Source organism: Xyrauchen texanus, chromosome 36, assembly GCF_025860055.1.
Source record: "Xyrauchen texanus isolate HMW12.3.18 chromosome 36, RBS_HiC_50CHRs, whole genome shotgun sequence".
NCBI classification, from domain to species: domain Eukaryota; kingdom Metazoa; phylum Chordata; class Actinopteri; order Cypriniformes; family Catostomidae; genus Xyrauchen; species Xyrauchen texanus.
Genome location: NC_068311.1, coordinates 7,247,194 through 7,268,127, shown reverse-complemented (window position 1 = coordinate 7,268,127; position 20,934 = coordinate 7,247,194). Strand labels below are relative to the sequence as shown.

General features: G+C 36.9%; 1 protein-coding gene across 1 annotated transcript in view; it reads right to left on the bottom strand.

The window, feature by feature from the left end:
• Nucleotides 1-20,934, bottom strand: part of LOC127629787 (suppressor of tumorigenicity 14 protein homolog) — a 55,438-nt gene that overhangs the window by 19,421 nt on the left and 15,083 nt on the right. The window contains exons 2-12 of the mRNA XM_052107030.1: nucleotides 19,846-20,002; nucleotides 18,855-19,018; nucleotides 15,095-15,165; nucleotides 14,518-14,690; nucleotides 11,461-11,496; nucleotides 7,269-7,497; nucleotides 3,320-3,456; nucleotides 2,839-2,942; nucleotides 1,732-1,841; nucleotides 1,323-1,453; nucleotides 1,079-1,183 (exon numbers count right to left, since the gene is read on the bottom strand). Of these exons, the coding sequence (XP_051962990.1) occupies nucleotides 1,079-1,183; nucleotides 1,323-1,453; nucleotides 1,732-1,841; nucleotides 2,839-2,942; nucleotides 3,320-3,456; nucleotides 7,269-7,497; nucleotides 11,461-11,496; nucleotides 14,518-14,690; nucleotides 15,095-15,165; nucleotides 18,855-19,018; nucleotides 19,846-20,002 (1,417 nt within the window). The remainder of the gene's footprint in view (nucleotides 1-1,078; nucleotides 1,184-1,322; nucleotides 1,454-1,731; nucleotides 1,842-2,838; nucleotides 2,943-3,319; nucleotides 3,457-7,268; nucleotides 7,498-11,460; nucleotides 11,497-14,517; nucleotides 14,691-15,094; nucleotides 15,166-18,854; nucleotides 19,019-19,845; nucleotides 20,003-20,934) is intronic.

Sequence of the window (20,934 nt, the reverse complement as noted above, 5' to 3'; positions counted from 1 at the left end):
ATGAGCTGACCCTTAAAAAAATATTTTCTTATTGGATGATGCTCTATTTATTATAAACTAATTATCTGTGCACATTTAAAAAACAATAATAATAATAATTATGGTTTGACCTCTTAATCTTTAATCAAAAACATTAAACTTGCCACCCCCACACCCAACTTCTCTGTTGATGCATGTACTGCCATGAGGGCTAGTCAATAAGGTTGACCAATTGCCAGATTAGTTTCCATTTCTCAATGGCATCTTACCCATCCCAAACAACCCTGGTTGCGTGCCCACTGGCTTGAATTTTTACACTTCAAAGGAGGAATAATATCGGAATATTCACATTTGTGCTCGAAAGACAAGTGGTTGGAGTTTATTTATATTGTTTTGCTTATTTTTTTACTCACTTGTTTCTCATTCATCTGTATTGGCACAAAAAGGCTCTCGCCTCATCGTAAGCAAAGACTTTTGTGCCTGTCTGTTTGTGGGCTGGTTATGTAGTAATGTTGACAGTTAGAACATTATGTTCTCAAAACCTTTGAAAAGCCGGTATTGAGATCACATCTCAAGCTTTCACGTTAAGAAACTCTGACATGAGCAGCATGGTGGAAAGTGGTGTTTTTCCAACTTTATTGTCATTGTGCAGAGTACAGGTACAGAGCCAATGAAATGCAGTTGTTTTTCGCATATCCCAACTAAGCTGGGGTCAGAGCGCAGGGTCAGCCATGAAACAGTGGTATCTTGGCAGTGCTGGGGCTTGAACCCCCGACCTTTTGGTCAGTAACCCAGAGCCTTAAGTGCTGAGCCACCACTGGCCACTAAACAAATGAAATGCGTCAAAACAGCAAATCAAACAGCGCTCATCAAGTCACTCAAACAGCTCTGGAAAATGTATTTTGGGAGATAAAACAGTAAAATTGACAATGTTACGTTTTAATAATTTTTAATTGTATTATTTCAGTCCCAATGTGTTGAAAAATAGGTATTTCTATGTCCCTGCCAATTTAAGGGTCAACTGCCAACTTATTGGCTAAATGGAACAAAAAATCTGTCCTAATCGGTTTTCTCTTTCTTGTACTGGGACGAAACTTACGGCAGTTCTTTTCGTCACTCATGTCCTCGCAGTCATTCCAGCCATCACAGTGCTGTTCTTTCTTGATACAGTAGCCTGAGGTGCAGGCAAACTGACCAGGACAAGCTGAAAAACATGAGTGGAAAAAGAAAAGACAAAGTGAGAACACAACACAATTGAGAAATAAGTTGTGTTATAATATCTGATCACTCATATTAGGGCACTGAGATTGTCATTTAAAGTCATATTGGATCATTTTGCTTACGGTTTACAGGGTCATAGGCAGTGTAAGCAGCCCTGAATCCTTTATCTGTGAAGGATTCATCTGAATGGAACTTCACTGCTAAGAAGTTGGTTTGGCTAGAGAGCACCAGTCTACGTTTCTCCCCACAAAACCTTATCGAGAAATGACAGTAAGAAAAAATTCTCTTTTGAAAAACTAAACCAGTAATTTAACAAAAATAGATACATTTTTGTTTGATTCAAAGGTAAAGGGTGATAAGTTATCAGTGTATTGTAACCTTATGGTTTGTATGCTATAAGTGTCCTTGTATGGAAGAGCTGCATGAACAGTCTCAGGAAGACAGAATTTACATATATATAACAATTAATAATCAGAACATCATAACAAATTTGTCATGCTAAACAAAAAGGTAAACAAAATTACAACTTACTTTATACCTAGCACCTGTATGTAGTCCTTGTGACAGTTACTAACATCCACACCTGGCTCCTTCACACGGAACATGGTGAACTCAACCTTAATCTTCTTGCCATAAGGAACCTGAAGGATCCGCACAGTGGTCTTCAGGCCAAATTTTTCAGACAGGCTCAATTCAACAATTAAAACAGTCGAAATACTTTCTTATAGTTACTTTCAAACTACACTGAAAACAATTACTAGTAAATGTTACTTAAATTGTTGCACAGTTTTTCTAAGCAAATTTTAATAATATAAACTTAAGTAAAATCTTACTTCCTTTATGACATAATATTGAATAAAGTGAGTCAATTTAACTTAAGCATTTAAGTTAATACGGTAACTTTTACTTAGAAAACTGATGTGCAGGTTACCTAAATACCTTAGTAAAAATTTAAATGAACATTTTAGCTTTCCTTGTGTTCACACGTTTAAATATGTACCACAGGGAAGCTTACTGCATGCTATGTAGTCTATTAAACAACATGACCCTGCATTACTAGCAATAGAAACAATATATAAATCCATGCACACAGATCTCAATATTTGGTGCACAATGACAGTAACAATACGATTTCTTTTTTGTGGATCATGAATGGTTAATTTTGAGTAGAATAAACATCAGACTTCACAAAACAAGAAGTTACCGAGCGTAACAACAAAATCAGCTAAATAAACGGTGCAAATAAAATTGCAAACAGTATAATCATGCAAGCTCAATTATTCAAGCCCACTGCATGCTGGGAAAACCAGCTTTGAAAAGTAAAATTTACCAGTGAAATTTACTTTAATTAGCGAATAAATATGACAAGGTTTTCTACTTCAGTATTGATACATGATGGCGTAAAGATAAACGATTATAAATAATATTTACCTATAAGCTAGAGAACTCATTTTTACATGCTTGAATTGAGTACAAAAGAATTGACTTAATATTTTCAAGTTCACTTTAAACTAACTTAGTCAATGTAGAAAGAACTTAACATTTTCTGCCATATTTACTTCAACACAAAATATTTTTTTCAGTGTGTGAATTATCGGTTTCTATCCAAAGAAAGTGAAATAGACTCCCGAGGGTTACATTGATTTGCCATTTGCAGTCCACCACGGGAGGATAGAAACTAGGAAAATGAGGAGAGTTGAAGTTTCCAGAGGTAGTAGTCAGATTTGCTCCACAGCTTTCAGCTAGAAATATAAAAATGGGGAAAATGAAACAGATATTACAAAAATGGCATTGAGTAATTTTCAGTGCAATTTACAATTCTGTATAGCAAGTTTGGCTAAATAAATAGGCTCATCAACTTTATAATGGAAGGAGAAAATGCTTCCCATATCTTGCTTCTGATGTCAAATGCTGTGTATCCAATCAAACCATGATATTTTGAGTGCAAGTTCATCTTTCACTTGTTATAAGCTAGACAAATTAGGCAGAGGACAACATAGAATGGTTGCCAAATATCCTCTCATCTACGAAATCCATGAAAAAAAACTATGCAAGGTCAAGGAAATTTAAAGTAAAACCAATTAAGAACCACTGAGCAAAAACACGCAACAGGTTTTACCAGTAATAGTGGGAATGGCCGTGTAAGTAGCTTTAAACCCTGTCCTCCGAACCCCATCTGTGATCAGGTTGATAAGCATGATGTTACCAGAGGAAACAACTTCTAGAGGATTTGTAGGGGGGCGAAGTCCACACTGTCTGTAATGGAAGGATGCAACAGTTAAAATTGTGGCATCTGTACAGGTGTTTTATTATTCTGACACAGTGTCTTTCACATTACAAAATGAAGATTCTGATTAATTAACAGTTAATAATTATGAGAGGGACATACAGTATGCATACCATGATCACTTGCTAGCACTGAATAGTTCAAGCTTTATTTAATTAATGCATGCAAATTTTGAATTGAAAAATATAAAATAACTTTTAACTAATCTAGAATTTTGACCATTCTAAATCAGACACAGAGATAAATTATTGCGGTATATTTTTTTTTGTATACCAAACATCCTTTAAAAACTGTGAATTTATATACTCAGTCCAGAAATAATTATAGCCACATGTAGTAATGTAGAGGGATTGGCACTCCTAAGAACAAGCAATATTCAATTACTATTCATTGTAATTTTTACATTGTGGAAAAAACAACGTTGCTTTCATGGCACTTACTTTCATTACAGAAAATCATCAAAATGATCTAATCCTGCAGACTTTGACCTCTGAGCCATCCAGATGGTATCCATTAAGGCTGCGCGAATTACCGAATTAAGAATAAAATCACGGTTTTGCGTCGCAAAATGCTGTGCGTTATGAAACAATCTCCATTCAGAGCTTCAGTCAGCGATGTGTGATCATGGGGCTCCCTCTAGCAGTTATAGGTGCACATGTTGAGTAGGACAGCAATTTTTGATGAATATTTTAAATATATATATAATCTTACCGGATAGCAAAAGACACATTTGATGGGTCCCGGTTACCTTCTCCACCTCTGTGCAAAACAATTGTCAAGCCAAATGCTTTGAGTAATATGGGGCTGATGAACACTGTTGTCTTTTCTGTGTTTCCTGCAGCTTTACAGTTGATTTAAAAACAACACTGCATGACATGGTCATTTTGTGATGTGATGGTTAATTCCAGCTCCGGAGTTCATTTCACAATGTGTCATTATGGGGAAAGCAGAGAAGGCACATTAAGGCATGCTGAGTGACTCCAGTCAGGTCTCCTAAGCAACCAAATTGGCCCAGTTGGGCATGGGAGTGTAGAGTCACATGGGGTAACCTCCTCGTGGTCGCTATAATGTGTGGTTCTCGCTCTCAGTGGGGTGTGCGGTGAGTTGTGCATGGATGCTGCGGAGAATAGTGTGAAGTCTCCACATCGCTATGCCTCTGTGGTAACGCGCTCAACAAGCCACGTGAGAAGATGCACGGATTGACGGTCTCAGGCGCAACTGAGATTCGTCCTCCACAACCTGGATTGAGGTAAGTCACTTAGAGCGCATTGGGAATTCCAAATTGGGGAGAAAAGAAAAAATAAACTATAGTTTATTGTCCATGTTGTTTCACATTATTGTAAAGTGTTACCAATACAACCTTATTGTAAAGTGTCACCCATTAGTGTTTAACTCTAAAACAATTTCTGTATAATAACTATTGAGAATAATGGAATTTGGGTGGGAAATGTGTTTAATTGTCAATAACATCGCAATGACATCAAATTGTCTTTATTTTGTTTATGCTTAATAAGATTTTTTTTTATTGGATTTTGAGTGAAATGTGACAATTTTTTCCTATTACTGAAAGAACACAACTGACCACAGTTATTACTGAACAAAAAGAACATCATCAAAAGACAACTGAATTCCCTTTATGCTGCTTAGGCATTTCCACATCTAGTGTCACTTCCTCCAGAACTCACAGAAAAGCACAAACCTCCCTAAATCAAATATAGTGTGTTAACTGCATTAAGGGAGCTGTAACCTCAAGTAAAAGACAAATGACAAAGTCAAACGAGTATATCAAGTTTGAAAGCTTCACAGCACACACTCATAGAGAAGAGGAAGAGGAAGAGAGAGAGGAAGAGAGAGATAGTGCTGTGGCTAACAGAAACTAGGTGTCACCTTGGTAACGGCAATGGCTAAGTGTGGGTGTGAAAACTATGTTCAGAGCACACTTGTTTCAAGATACAGTTTGTGACCTATAGGCTCTGGTTGATTTGTTACATAGTATAAATACATGAAGAAAAAGTCTAACACAACTAGTTCAAGTTGACTAAAACTTGGCATATATCGGAAAGGTGCTAAAGAGTGGTCCAAACAAGGCAATTCCCAGCAAGAACCATGAGGCCAACAAGTTTGTCATGGATTTCGAAAACAACAAAATAGTCTTTCTGTCTTTGATTTTAGAAGGTACTGCTAAAATCGCAAACGATGAAAAATTTGAAATGCAATATGAAAATTTTTGCCGCTACAAATATTAACAAAAATTATTGGCCAATTACCGATGCTGACATTTTTCCACTTGCCTTATTTTATCATTAGATCACTGTTTTGCTTAGGACTTATGTTTTAAAAATTTACAAAGATCTACAAAAGCTTTTCTGTTCTAACAACAAATAATTGCCATTGAATATGGATTGGATCTATAGAACATATTACAGGCCAAAATTTTGAAGAGAACCACAATAAAAGATAAACAAAAATGTTAAGTTCAAAACAATAAAATTTATATTTTTCATGTTTGTAAATGTATATAATAGAACATTGCAATTTCATATCATGCATATTTTGTGTAATTCCACAGAAATTTTAACCACATCATGGAAAAACTAAAAAAAGTTGCCAAAAGGAACAAAACTCCCTTAAGGTTTCTTGTGGTGTAATGGAAAATTCCATCCAGACTGCTAGAGGGTGCCGCTTGCTTCCACAATGCTGAATGAAGTGCTGATTGCAGTCTATTTTTAAACGCAGCCTTTCAAGCTTTTGTAATCGTGCAATAACAAATTGCAAATTCAATCTTAACTCAATCAATCATGCAGACTTAATGGATACCATACCAATGTCAACGTTTGCTGCTGGTTTGAAAGCGTTTTGGATAGTTTTACCTCATCACGTAGAGGTAAGTGCCACTTTCACAACTGTCACGTCTGTAATGATGGTTTTTCCTCAAATGTGAGTACGAGAATGATTATAAATTAAATATTACACTATGTGTTTTTAGGAGTGCCAACCCTTCTATATTCTGTTGCTACCATTTTTTCTGACTTGTACATTGAATTAAGAGTTTTTACACTGTGTTGATAATTCAATATAAATGAACTATAATGTTTTTCATCACCGTTTTTATGCTTAAAACTGATTTGCAGATGGTTTACATTTGGTCAATAATTGGCCAATGCATCGGTGCATCCCTATTAAAAATGTAATAAAAATCTCATATTGTGCCAACAAAAATTAAATGAAGTGAACTGCACTTACGCCCATTTTGGTTAAATGTTTTTTATATTTGCTTAATAGTATATTCTATAAATGTGATTCAAATAATGGCCAGATCTGATCCGAAGTATCGAAGCTACCAAAATTAAGGGAGCAGGAAGGATCTCCATTAAAATACCAAAAAAATTATATTATGACATAATTTACTCACAAACATGTCATTCCAAACCTGTACAACTTTCTTCTGTTGAACAACAAAGCAGATTTCAGGCAGAATGTTAGAGAGTGACAGCCTCTGCTACCTTTTAATTTGCATCTTTTTTTTTCTCCATACAATGAAAGTGAATGGTGACTGAGGCTGTCATTCTGCCCAACATCTTTTGTGTTCCAAGGAAGAAAGTGGTTCATATGGATTTGTAAAAGCATGAGTGTCTTTAAATGACTACACTTCTAATGGCTTATTGAACTGCACATACGGCAACACCAAATGAAACAGTGATGTTGCAGCATGTACAGTATTTTACAATAAAGTCCAATGACTTATGGCCAAATTTTAAGAGTGAAAGCAGCACAAACTCACTTTGTGATGGCCTGAGAGCTGTCAGGAATGAGGGAGTTGTAGATGGCCACATAGTCATTGGCACAGTCATCCTCTACATGGAAAGTCTTGAACTTGACAAGGATGGCGTACCCTTTAGGTGCACGGATCTGCCACTGGCATCGGGAGCGGGCTGGGTATCTGTTAGGGAACCCAGGTGATGTAAACTCTTTGACAGTGGGTTCAGCCGCCAGACTGTAAAGGCACCGTTCTGAAAACAAAATAGAAGGTACATTAGAAATCTCATTTGGTGTCTGGGAGAAAGATTTCATCCTTCAGAGATGAACCATTATGTTGAGAGGAACCTTAATCTTAAAGCTCACCACAGTGCCACAATGCATTCAACAACATTCTTTCAGATATTGCCCACTACTGGACAGGGTGTTCAAATTAAGATGAAATTGCATATGCAGCACATTTCACTCTCATTATGTCACATATTTCTGAGTGAAACAGCATATTATTGCAAACACTTCACAAATAAACATTAACATTAGTTAACTACATTAGTTAACATGACCTAACAATGAACAATATATTTACAGCACTTCATAATTTTGTTACTTTAAAAATAAACTAGAACATGTTAACTATGGAATTAAATACCACCCGTTTGCTCCACGGGGCAGTAAGCGAAACTTCAGCTGTTTGGGCAACGCGCTAATACGGAGAACAAACCACACTCAATGACAGCTGTCAATACAAGATGGGAACACGTTCTTGCATTCAAACACAGCTTGGAGCGCAAACACAAACGCAGAGATCTCCCAAGTTTCAAATTATGGCAGTGTCTCGTTCTCCGAAGGTCGCATTTTTCTGCCGCATACGTCATCGAGGCTGTCTCGTTTCAGAAAAGAGAGTAGGACACTTCGACTGCAGCCTTAGAATGAGACGTTCTTTCATGGGAATTCAAGGATGCATGAGGTGCATCTTTCCTGGGCAGTCACAACCCACAATTCTTTGCTTCAACGGAAATGCTAAAAATAAATAACACCAATTTGCCCGTACTATGAAGTTCAACCGCAAGGAATGTTAATTCCCAAGTTGAAGTACCTCAGTAGATGGGTGCAGAGTATATAATATGCATCATTATATTAATATATAATTAAAATAAATGTATTAGACTAAAAGTACACCTGTAAAATCTATTTTATTTTCTCTTTACATCATTATAACTTTCCTAAAATGTACCTCATACATTCTCTTCCAGAGGGACTTTGTTCCCTTGTCACTCAAAACGCTTGGCGTGCTGTCATAGCAACCATGTTACATTCCCTTTTCGTTTGTCCTACGAAGGTCATCTCATTTTAACAAGGCTTGTTTAGAGGAGGACACTCGGTGTACTGCGGCCTTCAAAGAACGCATCCCAACTAAAACGCAGCCTTCAAAACAAGACACAGCCTATGTTCAATTTGACACAGCGACCTAAAAACATTACGTTTATGATGCAACGCAAATGAGATGCTCCAAAAGAAGCTGATGCAGGTGTGCATTGACACGTCATTAAAAAAAACTCATAATAAAAATATCTCGGACTGATTGACAAATTCAATTGCAAAATGGATTGTGTGAACTGTAGGCCAATGATAGGCAGATGACATAAGTTCAATAATATGGAAATAAACAAAAAAATTGCATACTAAAGCCACTTTTTGAATCGTCTTTTTGGTAACACTTTACAATAAGGTTTTATTCGTTAACATTATTTAATGCATTAGGTATCATGAACAAACTGTTTACAGCATTTATTAATCTTTGTTAATATTAGTAAATCAAAATAAAATGGTTGATTTTAAAGTCCATGTTAGTTCATAATGCATTTACTCATGTTAACATACACAACTGAGAAATGTATTAGTATATCCTGAAACTAAAATTAACTAAGATTGATAAAAGCTGTAAAAGTATTGTTCACTGTTACATGTTAACTAATGTTATTAACTAATGTTACCAAGTGGAACCTTACTGTAAAGTGTTACCATCTTTTTTTAATGCTTTACTCGTGTGCCACAATGATGTAATGCATTTTAATTACCTATATTATAATTTTTTATAATATATATTTGATTTATAATGATTTAATTTAATCATTATTGAATTGTTATTTGAGGGGTTTTCTAAACAGATTTTTATACACGCGACCAATTGTGATTAATTAATTGGCATACCATGTAATTCATTCGATTAAACATTTGAATTGATTGACAGCCCTAAAGAAATGTGTGTCATTCTGATTTTAAATGTAATTTTAGTACTTGAATTTGTAGTTTTGAACTTGTGCTTTTAGACTTTAACTTAACATTTAGGACTTGAATTTAAACATGTTTAAGATAAAAAAAAATTTAATAGATTGATTGAGGTTTTATATTCAGATTTGGGTAAATTTGAAGAAGATATCCGGGGTACTTAGGAAAAACAATAGAGCCTGCAAGTAATCCAACTCCTTGACCAATCACAACGTACAGTAGCTCACAGTTAGAAAAGGAAGGATCTGCTGTGAAATAGTGCTAACGTGGGATCATGTCTGAACAAGAGCCACCACCTCTCTCTAGCGTAAGTTATTGTTCTGCCCTGATGCAAACTCCAGAAGTAATTGTGCAATTGGTAAACAGGCTGTTTGATGGATGAAATAAATATTTTATCAGTCATCTGATTTCTGACGTGCCTACTTCATCAGAATGCAGCAAAATACAGATATACCCCTAATAAAATCCTGGTCCAGAGCACTCAGGACCTCAGACTGGGCCAGAGATTCACCTTCACAACAGGACAATTACTCTACATTTGCTACCCGTGTTGTAACTACAAGGCAGAAAGCTAATCTTTGCTTCTGCGGTTTTTTTATTGCTCTACATAACACCCAGGTGATACATTAAGCTTTGCTGCCGTTTTGAGAGCCAACCAGCTACCGTTTAAGTTAACACAAGATTGCCAAGTAAGTAGTAGTAATTAAGGGGTAGATATGTGGAAATAGTAGATATGTGCCAACAAACATTCTAGATACCTACTGTAACACACTTTTACTAGTATTGTACACAGATTTAGTATACTTTATGCCACAAGAGTAATGGGTGTCATCACAATCGTGCACCAAATGGTTTGGTGAGAAAACACGCTGACCGACCTACCTTTCCAGACCTGACAAATGTCAAGTTAGCTTTGCCGTTGCTACAATTTGGACACCTACACTCAAGGCACTTCCAACTTACCATCCAAACTCGAAAAATGAAATAAAAGTAGAGTTGACTATCTAGAACACATGGTATTACACAGAAGGTCGTTGACTCGCGAAACAAAGCAAACAAAAGCTAATTGCCTATTGGAACCTGTGGCAAACATTTATCTGATAAACATTTATTTTATGCACCAAACAGCCCTTTTACAAATACACTTCTGGATTTTGCATCAAGGCAGAACAATAACTTACACTAGAGAGAGGTTGTGGCTCTCGGTCAGCCATGATCCAACATTGGCACTATTTCACAATCTGAATTCGTGCCACGTTCATTTGATTTTCAGGCTTGATGTAATTAAAGTTAAAGTAAACATTTTCAAATTCAATTCGTAAAATTCAAGTTCAAGTCTCAATGGCACAAGCTAAAAACGGCAAATTTCAAGTTCAAGTACAGATGTAAAACTCAAGTTCCAATGGCACATAATTAATTCCATAGTTAACCATTTATAGTGGTATATGTTAACATTAGATAATGCATTATGAACTAACATGAACTATAAATTAACAAGTGTAAACATAGAGGTGCTGCTCACAGGAGTTCTAAATACAATTATTTAATTACATTTTTACACACAATTTACAATCATATTTAATTAAAATACACAATGACTTACTACTTAATAGACTTACTAAGACTTAATAGATATTAGTTTCATTTTTTTTCTGTAAAGCTGCTTTGAAACTATGTGTGTTGTAAAAAGCGCTATACAAATAAAAATGACTGACTGTTGAGAAGCTACACATTTTTAGAGGTTGAAAAAAGCTTTTTGAGTTCCCTGTGCTGTTTTGCTCAGAAAGGGAAGTGGTAGTAAGGAAACTGAAGAATTAGAGCGAGTGTGAGATGGAGGCAGGCAGGCATTTTTCAGTGATAGACAGGAGAGAGCATGGCAACCCAGGTGGAAAATTAGTGCAACGGTGACTGAAATGGGACACACTCACTTGATCTGGGGTGCCTGGCCATCCGAGGGTCTGAGGCTGCAAAGAGAGAGAGAGAATTATGCATGCTGTACTTTTTCAGCCCTCTTTCATTCCATTTTCCACAAGCCTGTCAGACATTCTACACCACCACCACCACCACCTCCTCCTCCTCCTCCTCCTCCTCCTCCTCCTCCTCCTCCTCCTCCCTCCTCCTCCCTCCTCCTCCTCCTCCTCCTCCTCCTCCTCCTCCTCCCTCCTCCTCCCTCCTCCTCCTCCTCCTCCTCCTCCCTCCTCCTCCTCCTCCTCCCTCCTCCTCCTCCCTCCTCCTCCTCCTCCTCCTCCCTCCTCCTCCTCCCTCCTCCTCCTCCTCCCTCCTCCTCCTCCTCCTCCTCCTCCTCCTCCTCCTCCTCCTCCTCCTCCTCCTCCTCCTCCTCCTCCTCCTCCTCCTCCTCCTCCTCCTCCTCCTCACCTTGACTCCAACGTTCACAAATATCACTTTCTCTTTGTACCACAGCAACACAAGTCTCTAACAGAGGTATCATTTTAAGCAGGGCACTAAGGTGTCACTCAGGCCTGCAGCTCTCAGGATTGTGTAGAGGCACAGATCTGGGAAAGGCTACAAAAAAATTACAGCTCCATTGAAGGTTCCCAAGATTATAGTAGCCTCCATAATTCTTAAATGGAAGTTTGGAACAACCAGGACTCTTCCTAGAGCTGGCCGCCTGGCTGAATTGAGCAAATCGGGGGAGAAGGGCCTTTTAAGAGAGGTGACCAAGAACCCGATGGGCACTCTGTTTGAGCCCTAGAGATCATGTGTGGACATGGGATAAACTTGCAGAAGGACAACCATCACTGCAACACTCCACTGATCTGGGCTTTATGGCAGAGTGGCCAGACAGAAGCCTCTCCTCAGTGCAAGATGCATAAAAAAAAAAGCACCTAAAGGACTCATAGACTGTGAGAAACAAGATTCTCTGGTCTGATAATATGAAGATTGTTTGCCCTCAATTCAAAGCGTCATGTCTGGAGGAAACCAGACACCACTCAACACCTGCGCAATACCATCCCAACGGTGAAGGATAGTGGTAGCATCATTCAGTGATTCAGCAGCAGGGACTGAGGACTGGTCATAGCTGAACACAGCAAAATACAGATCTATCCCTAATGAAAACCTGGTCCAGAGCGCTCAGGACCTCAGACTGGGCCGAAGGTTCACCTTCACAACAAGAAAATGACCCTAAACATGCAGCCATGACAACACAAGAGTGGCTTAGGGACAACTCTGTTTATGTCCTTGAGTGGCCCAGCCAGAGCCCAGACTTGAAGCCAATCGAACATCTCTGGGGAGACCAGAAAATGGCTGTCTACTGATGGTACCCATCCAACCTGACAGAGCTTGAGAAGATCTGCAGGGAAGAATGGCAGAAAATCCCAAAATCCAGGTGTGCAAAGCTTGTCGCATTGTACCATAAAGACCGGAGGCTGTAATCGCTGCCAAAGGTGCCTCAACTAAGTACTGAGTTAAGGGTCTGTATACTTATGTCAAGGTGATATTTCAGATTTTTCTATTTAATAAATTCACAAAGATCTAAAAAATCTGGTTTTTGCCTTGTAATTATGGTGTATGAGTGTAGATTGATGTGAAGAAAAAAATATACATAAATTAAAGCATATTTAACATAAGGCTGCAACATAGCAAAATGTAAAAAAAAAAAAAAAAAAACACTGAATACTTTCTGAATGCACTGTACAATCACTGAGCACTTTATTAGGAACACCTGTACACCTACCTATTCATGCGATTATCTAATCAGCCAATCATGTTGCAGCAGGGCAATGCATAAAATCATGCAGATATGATATAGATAACCACCCTGTACAATTTTATTGAGCAGAATAGCATCTCAGAATGCACAACATGTCAAACCTTAAGGCAGATGGGCTACAACAGCAAAAGACAACGTTGTGCACTTTATTAGGGCCATAATGTTCCTAATCATGCAGTGAGCGTAGGCTGTGGGTTGCTGTTGTGTACAATATAGTTTGCACTAGGGCTAAAATGATTAGTCGACATTTCAACAACGTCGACAATAAAAAAAACTGTCAACAAAAAAAGTAATTGTGGAAAAGTCGTTTGATCTCATTTAACGTAACGTGACATCACATTAAACTCTAATGATGATGCGCGAGCAGAGCATTGAACCTCGCGCAAGACTGTGGAGAGGAAGAACTACACAGATCACAGTCCAGGTGCACTCTAAACTTTCCAACTCTGCACTACCTGTGCGTTTCTTATAGTGAAGAAATATGTGGCAATGTGCAGCTTTATTAATAAGAGAGGTTTTTTTTGTGAGTTAAGGATGGATTGAAGTGAACAATGGTGAGAGAGGGTAGTCTTAGCTCCATTATACACTGCAACAAAATATGTTTATGATTTGTTTTGGCTTGTTTTCCAATAAAAATATCTAAAAGTCATTTATAACAATGTACATTTTCTTTAGCAGCTATACTGCAGAAGAAAAAATTGTTATCTGAGAATGTTGAATATAATATTAAAAATACAAATATTTTAAAATATCTAAAAATCCTTTAAAAAGTCACCTGAGAAGCAGCATATAAGATATTTAGACTTGCGTTTAGAGAATAGATCTTGAATATAAGTATAATATAATATAATGCATTACATTGTGTCAGGTTTTCAATACAATCTTATTTAGGTCGGACAGAAATGACCTGGAACCTTGTTCAAAATAGCCTCAGCTACTCTTACTTAATGTTTGCATACTTGTCAAGAGTTGTATGTGCTAACCCCAGCCTGGTTTGGTGAACTTTCTAGATCAAGGATCATGTAATTCCTCATAATATGAGCCCTTTAGGACAATCTAAAACAACTACCATAAACCTAGAAAAACAAATATAATCAGGGCAGAATTACAGGAAGGATCATGGAATTTCTTGTATTATTATATGGAAGGTTTTAAATATCATATTATAGTAATACTTGGGAACCAATAAATATACTGTAGCATGCGATATATCTTTCTTCTTCCCTTTCTTTATTATTAACAAATATCTTACATGACGCTGTGATGTCAGTGGCAGTGACTGCAACATTCCCCACGAATCTGCCCTCCTGGCGGATGTTCCTCCGTAGAGCCTCAACCACGCGCTCCTCTGTCATCTCAGGGAGAAGCTCCTGGTCCGCCACAGGAATATCAAACTGGTTCCAATGATACGCCAACACTCCCTCACTGCCATGATTGTGCACAACATACATGAGTGATTTTAAGTGCTAGGGTTTTCTGAGGGGTTGCAAGATGCTCATTTACTGGCAAAACAGTCAAAAGATCCCACCCCTCTAGTCTCTTAAATTCTGGTCAACAGATATGCCTTAGGTCTCTCAATCAAATTAAGTGAATGGTAGTTTTATCATCTGTTTTAGCATCGAAAAAGTGGTTAAAAATAAAAGTCTCCTCAACAAGCCCCACAATTTAAACACTTGGGGTAAAGGGTTTGTTCAATCTAGAACTATGACGAACAGTAATAATGATGCATGCCTTATTTTGTAAGCATTACAATCAAGACATGGGACTTCATTCAATTGCATTTTTGATGTATATAAATTTAGACATGTCTAGATTTAGCTCAGCCATACCTGAAAGCGGTGATGACAGACTTGGTATAGTATTTGGAAAGGAAAGGATCTCTGGTGAATGTTTCATTCATCTGAAAAACAAACAGCAGAACAATATTGATTGATCTCAATTTGCAACATAATTACATTTAAAAAATACAGATCATGCTGTTCCGAGAGCCTATTTTAGGACCTTTTTGGACCCATTTAGGACCTTTTTGCACTGTGACATTGTAAATACCATATACCTTTTTCACGCAGTCTAGTTCCGGTCCGCACCTTTGAGCGTTTGTAGTGTATAGATACTCCTGGTATAGCCTTTATTAATATCAGCAACCACAGGATGGAATTATTGTTTTTAATAAACGATTTCTTAGAAATGCTTGATCTAAATAACCCTAACCCTACCTCAGGCTCCAGTGATTTCCCAGGAATGAAAGTATCTAAGAAAATGGTTTTAGGGTAATCGACTGTATGAAAGCACACGTCACCAGTAAACACTTATCCAACCATTCAATGCAAATTGGAAGGTGTGACTACATTTAAGATATTTAAAACAGTGATTACCGAATAATCAAACTCTGGAGGTGGAAAGGTTCCTTTATTTGGTTAATTTAAAGTTGGTCTTACATACATGGAGATTAAATGAAAAAAAGTAGTAATGTCATGAGACAACGTGAACATTAGGCTAGTATTGTTTATGCTAGTATTGTTTCTTTATAAATAAATGTACATTTTGTAGTGTAAAATGCCCGTCATGTTTCGTTTTTTAATAAAAACATTGTCAGACTCTGTGTACTGCTGCTTTCAGTGTGCACTCTTCCCCTTGAAACAACAAATGAGTGCTTTCAAACAGTCGTATAAGATAAAAATCTGTTTCAGCATCCATGGGAAATAATTTGAACCCAAGATAGGGTTATTTCTTATGAATTATACATTAAAAGCAACAGCAATTCCATCATGTGGTTGCTACTATTGATAAAGGCTATACTTGACGTGTCTATACCCAAAAAAACTCAATGGAGAGGAACGGAAGTAGCCTTTAACCCTGCGTGAAAAAGGTCTACACGCATTACCAATAGCTAACTGTAATTGTATTATTTTTACTGTAATCAAAAATTATAATAACAACAACATTGAAATCGTAATGTACACTTTAAAATGATAAAAGTATACATCACAGTAGTATGTGTTGTGCAGATTATGCATTTAAATTAAAGGAATAGTTCAACCAAAAATGTAAACAATCATTTACTCACCCTCATGCCATCCATCCAAGATGTGTATGACTTTTTTCTTCTGCTGAACACAAATGAAGATTTTAAGAAGAAAAGATCAGCTCTTTAGGTCTATACAAATGTAAGAGAATGGTAACCAAAACACTAAAGCTCCAAAAAGCACATAAAGGAAGCAATAGACTCCAATGGTTTAATACATGTCTTCTGAAGAGATCCACTCAATTTTGGATGAGAAAAGACCAAAATAGAACTCCTCTTTTTTTTTTTTTTTTTAATCAATAAATCTTGACATAAGCAGACTCTTTGGCACAATCATGGTTTAAAGCTGAACTACACTACCTAGCACCATCTAGCGCTCTGCAAATGTGTAAACAAAACTGTAATTGTGCTTTAAATCATAATCGGGCCTTGAGACTGCAATGGCAAGAAGTACAGTGAAAAAGGGGATGATGATATTTTGGCCTGTCTTCACCCAAACCTGATTAGATCACTTAAGAAGACAGATTAATCCATAGACATATGGATTACTTGTATGCGGTGTCTGCATGCTTTTTGGAACTTCAAAGTTTTGGTCACCATTCACTTTGGACAGACAGAGCGGAGATATTCTTCTAAAAAAATAATATTTGCATTCTGTAGAATACAGAAAGTCATACACATCTGGGATGGCATGAGGGTGAGTAAATGAAAGAATTTAAAATTTTGGGCAAACTATTTCCTAAAAGGTATTGCTTCATTTGTTTATGCATGTATTTATTTATTGACTTAGTTTAGATTTTGGGGGTAAAATATGAGCAGGATGTTTCTTCATGAGACATAAATAAGCCTGAAATGTGACTAAACCTCTTTATATAATAGCAAACCACCTTATGATGCTTTATATAATGGCTCCGCAGTGCAATATAAATTTCTCTTTTTTTCTAGGCAGGCACAGCTTATGGAGTGACTTGTTGTGCTTTTAAGCATGATTGGGAACAAATACACATATTTGATAAAACAGCGCCTCTGAGACAAGCCTGACAGCAACAGACAGCTGCAAACTACATCAAACAGTAATTGGCCAGCAAGAAACAGCATACAGTATACAGTCCTGTCTATGATCAGATCTACAGTAAATAACCATATGTATCATAGAGAGACACAAACTGGTTGCCCTGTCTAAGAATAGCCAGTAACTTTGTTATGACTCTCTGAAAATTCATATAACATGACAGCTGATATCAAGAACTAATAGTCTGCCACTCAAAGCCTTGAGTCTAAAAGCATTTTTTCCACATGTATCAGAGTGTGTATACGAAATGCTGTCAGTGTCTTAAACTTTGATGTTGTCATGACAATCAGTGCATGTCTTGTTTTCTAAAGGGCACATGGATCAACAATTCATCTTGTGATTTACTGTGTCCCCTGATTGTGTGAAAACACAATCTTTTGTGGTATCTAAGCCACTTCGAACGCAGCTTTGTGGAACATTTAAAAGACCTTTAAAAACGTTAAAAATGTAATGTGGGGGCCTGCATAGCTCATCGAGTAAAGATGCTGACTACGTTGAATCCAGGACATGCGGAGTGACTCCAGCCAGGTCTCCAAAGCAACCAAATTGGCCCGGTTGCTAGGGAGGGTAGTGTCACATGGGGTAACCTCCTCGTGATCGCTATAATGTGGTTTTTCGGTGAGGCGCGTGATGAGTGGCTGCATGGATGCTGCGGAGAATAGCGTGAAGCCTCCACACGTGCTATGTCTCTGCGGTAACAAGCTCAAAAAGCCATGTGATAAGATGTGCGGAGTGACTGTCTCAGATGCGGAGGCAACTGAGATTCATCCTCCGCCACCCGGATCGAGAGGAGTCACTACGCCACCACGAGGACCTAGAGCACATTGGGAATTGGGCATTCCAAATTGGGAGAAAAGTTGATGTGGCATGTATCGTTACCTAACTGCCCTAGTAACTGCTAGAAAAATTATTTGAGTACTTTATCTTAGAATTTCTCAACTGGTTTTGCTTCAGGACCAAGATTTTACATTGGATTTTAAGTGATTATACAACACAGTACCACTATTTTATATCAGACAAAAGTAAAAAAATAAAGGCTTGAAAACCAAACAAATGAAATTTTAATATTTGATTAATTATCCATTACAATTATCTATTACAATGGAATGTAGTGAGACAACAATATGCAAATTGATTTACATAACATTTATGACAAAATAAAATATAGACTTTAATTGGACGTGTATTAGCCTCCCTTTTAATAGTCGATAACCCTAATTTTTTTGCAATCTCATTTACTATGCAGGAATATTTGGTTAGTTGCATTTTCTATTTGTATTTAACATTGTTTTTGTTTTCAGTTTTAGTTTTATTTAATTTTTTTATGATGACGGCAACAGAACAGACCTGCAACCTATTTTTTGGGTCGCAAACATCAGCTGATATCCACTGCTATTTTTGTAGTTATATAGTTATATTGATTAAGAATATAATTATCAGAATGTTCATGATATAGTAGGCAGGGAAAAGTTCATAGAAAATAAACACTTACAAATCCTTCCAAATCCTTTGCCACTTGTTGGAATTCCGGGCTTTCAGGGTTCTCGTATGCTGGGCTATACTCGGGTTTGAGAAGCTTAATGTGTCCACTGTAAATCAGTGTGGATGGGGTAATCTGCAGGAACCTGGACTCATAATCCAACCTTTTGGACCTTACTGAAAGAGAGAAACAATTTTTACTAACAAGCTGTCATGATCACAAGCTCTGGATGCAAAGGCCCCTCTTATGTCATTATGTTGCGGTTATATTACTATTATATATTGTTATGTTTACAATTACATATATATTTCACTATCAATAGAAGCCACATCAAAGTGGCCTATATGTGTGTGATTATATAGACTTTTAATGTCACACAGGAGGAGCCTTAAGTTTACACAGGAAAAACAAACATAGCAGAAAACGCACAAATGACACGCTAAAATGTTGATTGAATAAAAGTCTAGGACCACATTGAAAATCTGTGATGTGATAAATCATATTTAAACCTCAAAATAAACAAAAGTTTGAAGATTTTGAAAAATGTACAACAAAGTTATAACGTAAAATAAAGAGGAAATATTCAAGATCCTGCACTATTTCTAGGTCACTAATCAAATAAGCAAATTTGTGTGAATGACCATGATTTTCTTCCATTGAAGCACATAAGATACTCTTTGGAACATTCTAAAAATCATCCTGGAATAACTTGGTTCATCAGGTTTTGGAAAAATATATGGAGTACATGCCAGCTTTAGTGCATGCTGTCATTAAAGCAAAAGAAGGGCATGCATACCAAATACTGAGAAATTCTGAACTTTCATGAAAATTCATATACATTTTCACTCAGATTGTAAAGCTAATAACTTAATCTGTAATGGGGTGAAAAATACATAACATTAGAATAATGCCAAGCGGAAGTATTTTTACTATTGGTCTCAGATTTGAACACCAGTGAATGCGAAGAGCAAGTTTGCTTGAGGTTATTGGTGAAGCTTTGTACCAAGAAACAGCCACAAGAGAAATCCAACCACTGCAGCCACTACAAGCAGGGAAACGCCGACCCCCACAACGATGCTGATCTTCCGCTTTGATGTCGTTTTGTTCATGGTCTTCGGTTCATTTGTCATTAAGTTAACCTGCTCAGGCCCATTCCCTCCCTAAAAACAGAAAAAGAACAAAAACACTCTTTTGTTAGTCGGTTCCTCAATGGCTCTTCATTTAGTGCATCCAAATCACCCGATTTGCACAAGTAGTAACGATTTCTAATCAGTTTCATTCATGTATATTTTTAATATAAAATAATTCACTTTAGTTTCCTCTTTAAATATGTTTGGTTAAATCATCAAACAACTAACTTGCTTGTAGTTTACTGCATATTAAGTTGGGATAAGATCATGTATTTAAACATCGAAAATAACACTTCACCTACAAGAGATTTAAATGCAAACTAGACACCGATACAAAAAAATTATAATTAAAAAAAAAATAAAAACTAATTCTGTAACACCCATTTTATTTTCAGTACTTTTTTTTTATTTAATTTTTTTAACTTGGTATGTGGCACCCCCACTTCCCAAACAGAACAGGAAGACTTAAATGTCCTTATCCAATCAAAAAAAAAGTTTGAGGTGTGTTTTCACGTTTGTAACAAAAGAATTGTACAAATATTGCTCTCAAAAGCAGGTCATTTGGAATTCAAATAAATAACGTATATGTAAATGCAGGCATGCACTGCTGCTCTCTGCAACACAAGCAAAGACTGGTTTTAGGAATGCAGCATCATTACTAGTTAGGCCCGTTTCTGTTACCTTACACACACAAAGGCCCAGAAAGCTACATGACCATGTCAGCCAACAATGGTTCAGTGACAGACTGTTTTGCACGCTTATCTTAAGTGGCAAGCAAATAATAATTAAAAAAAAACAATTGCAAAAAAATATCTTGCAAACCCATATAGAAAGAAACACTTGCCTGCCTTCAAAATGGGAGGTAGACAAAAGGTTGTCGCTACATGGGAGTATGTGGGTTTCTAACTTAAATCCTGAAGGTTCAATCCCAAATAGGGGTGAGAACACAATTCAGGGTTTAC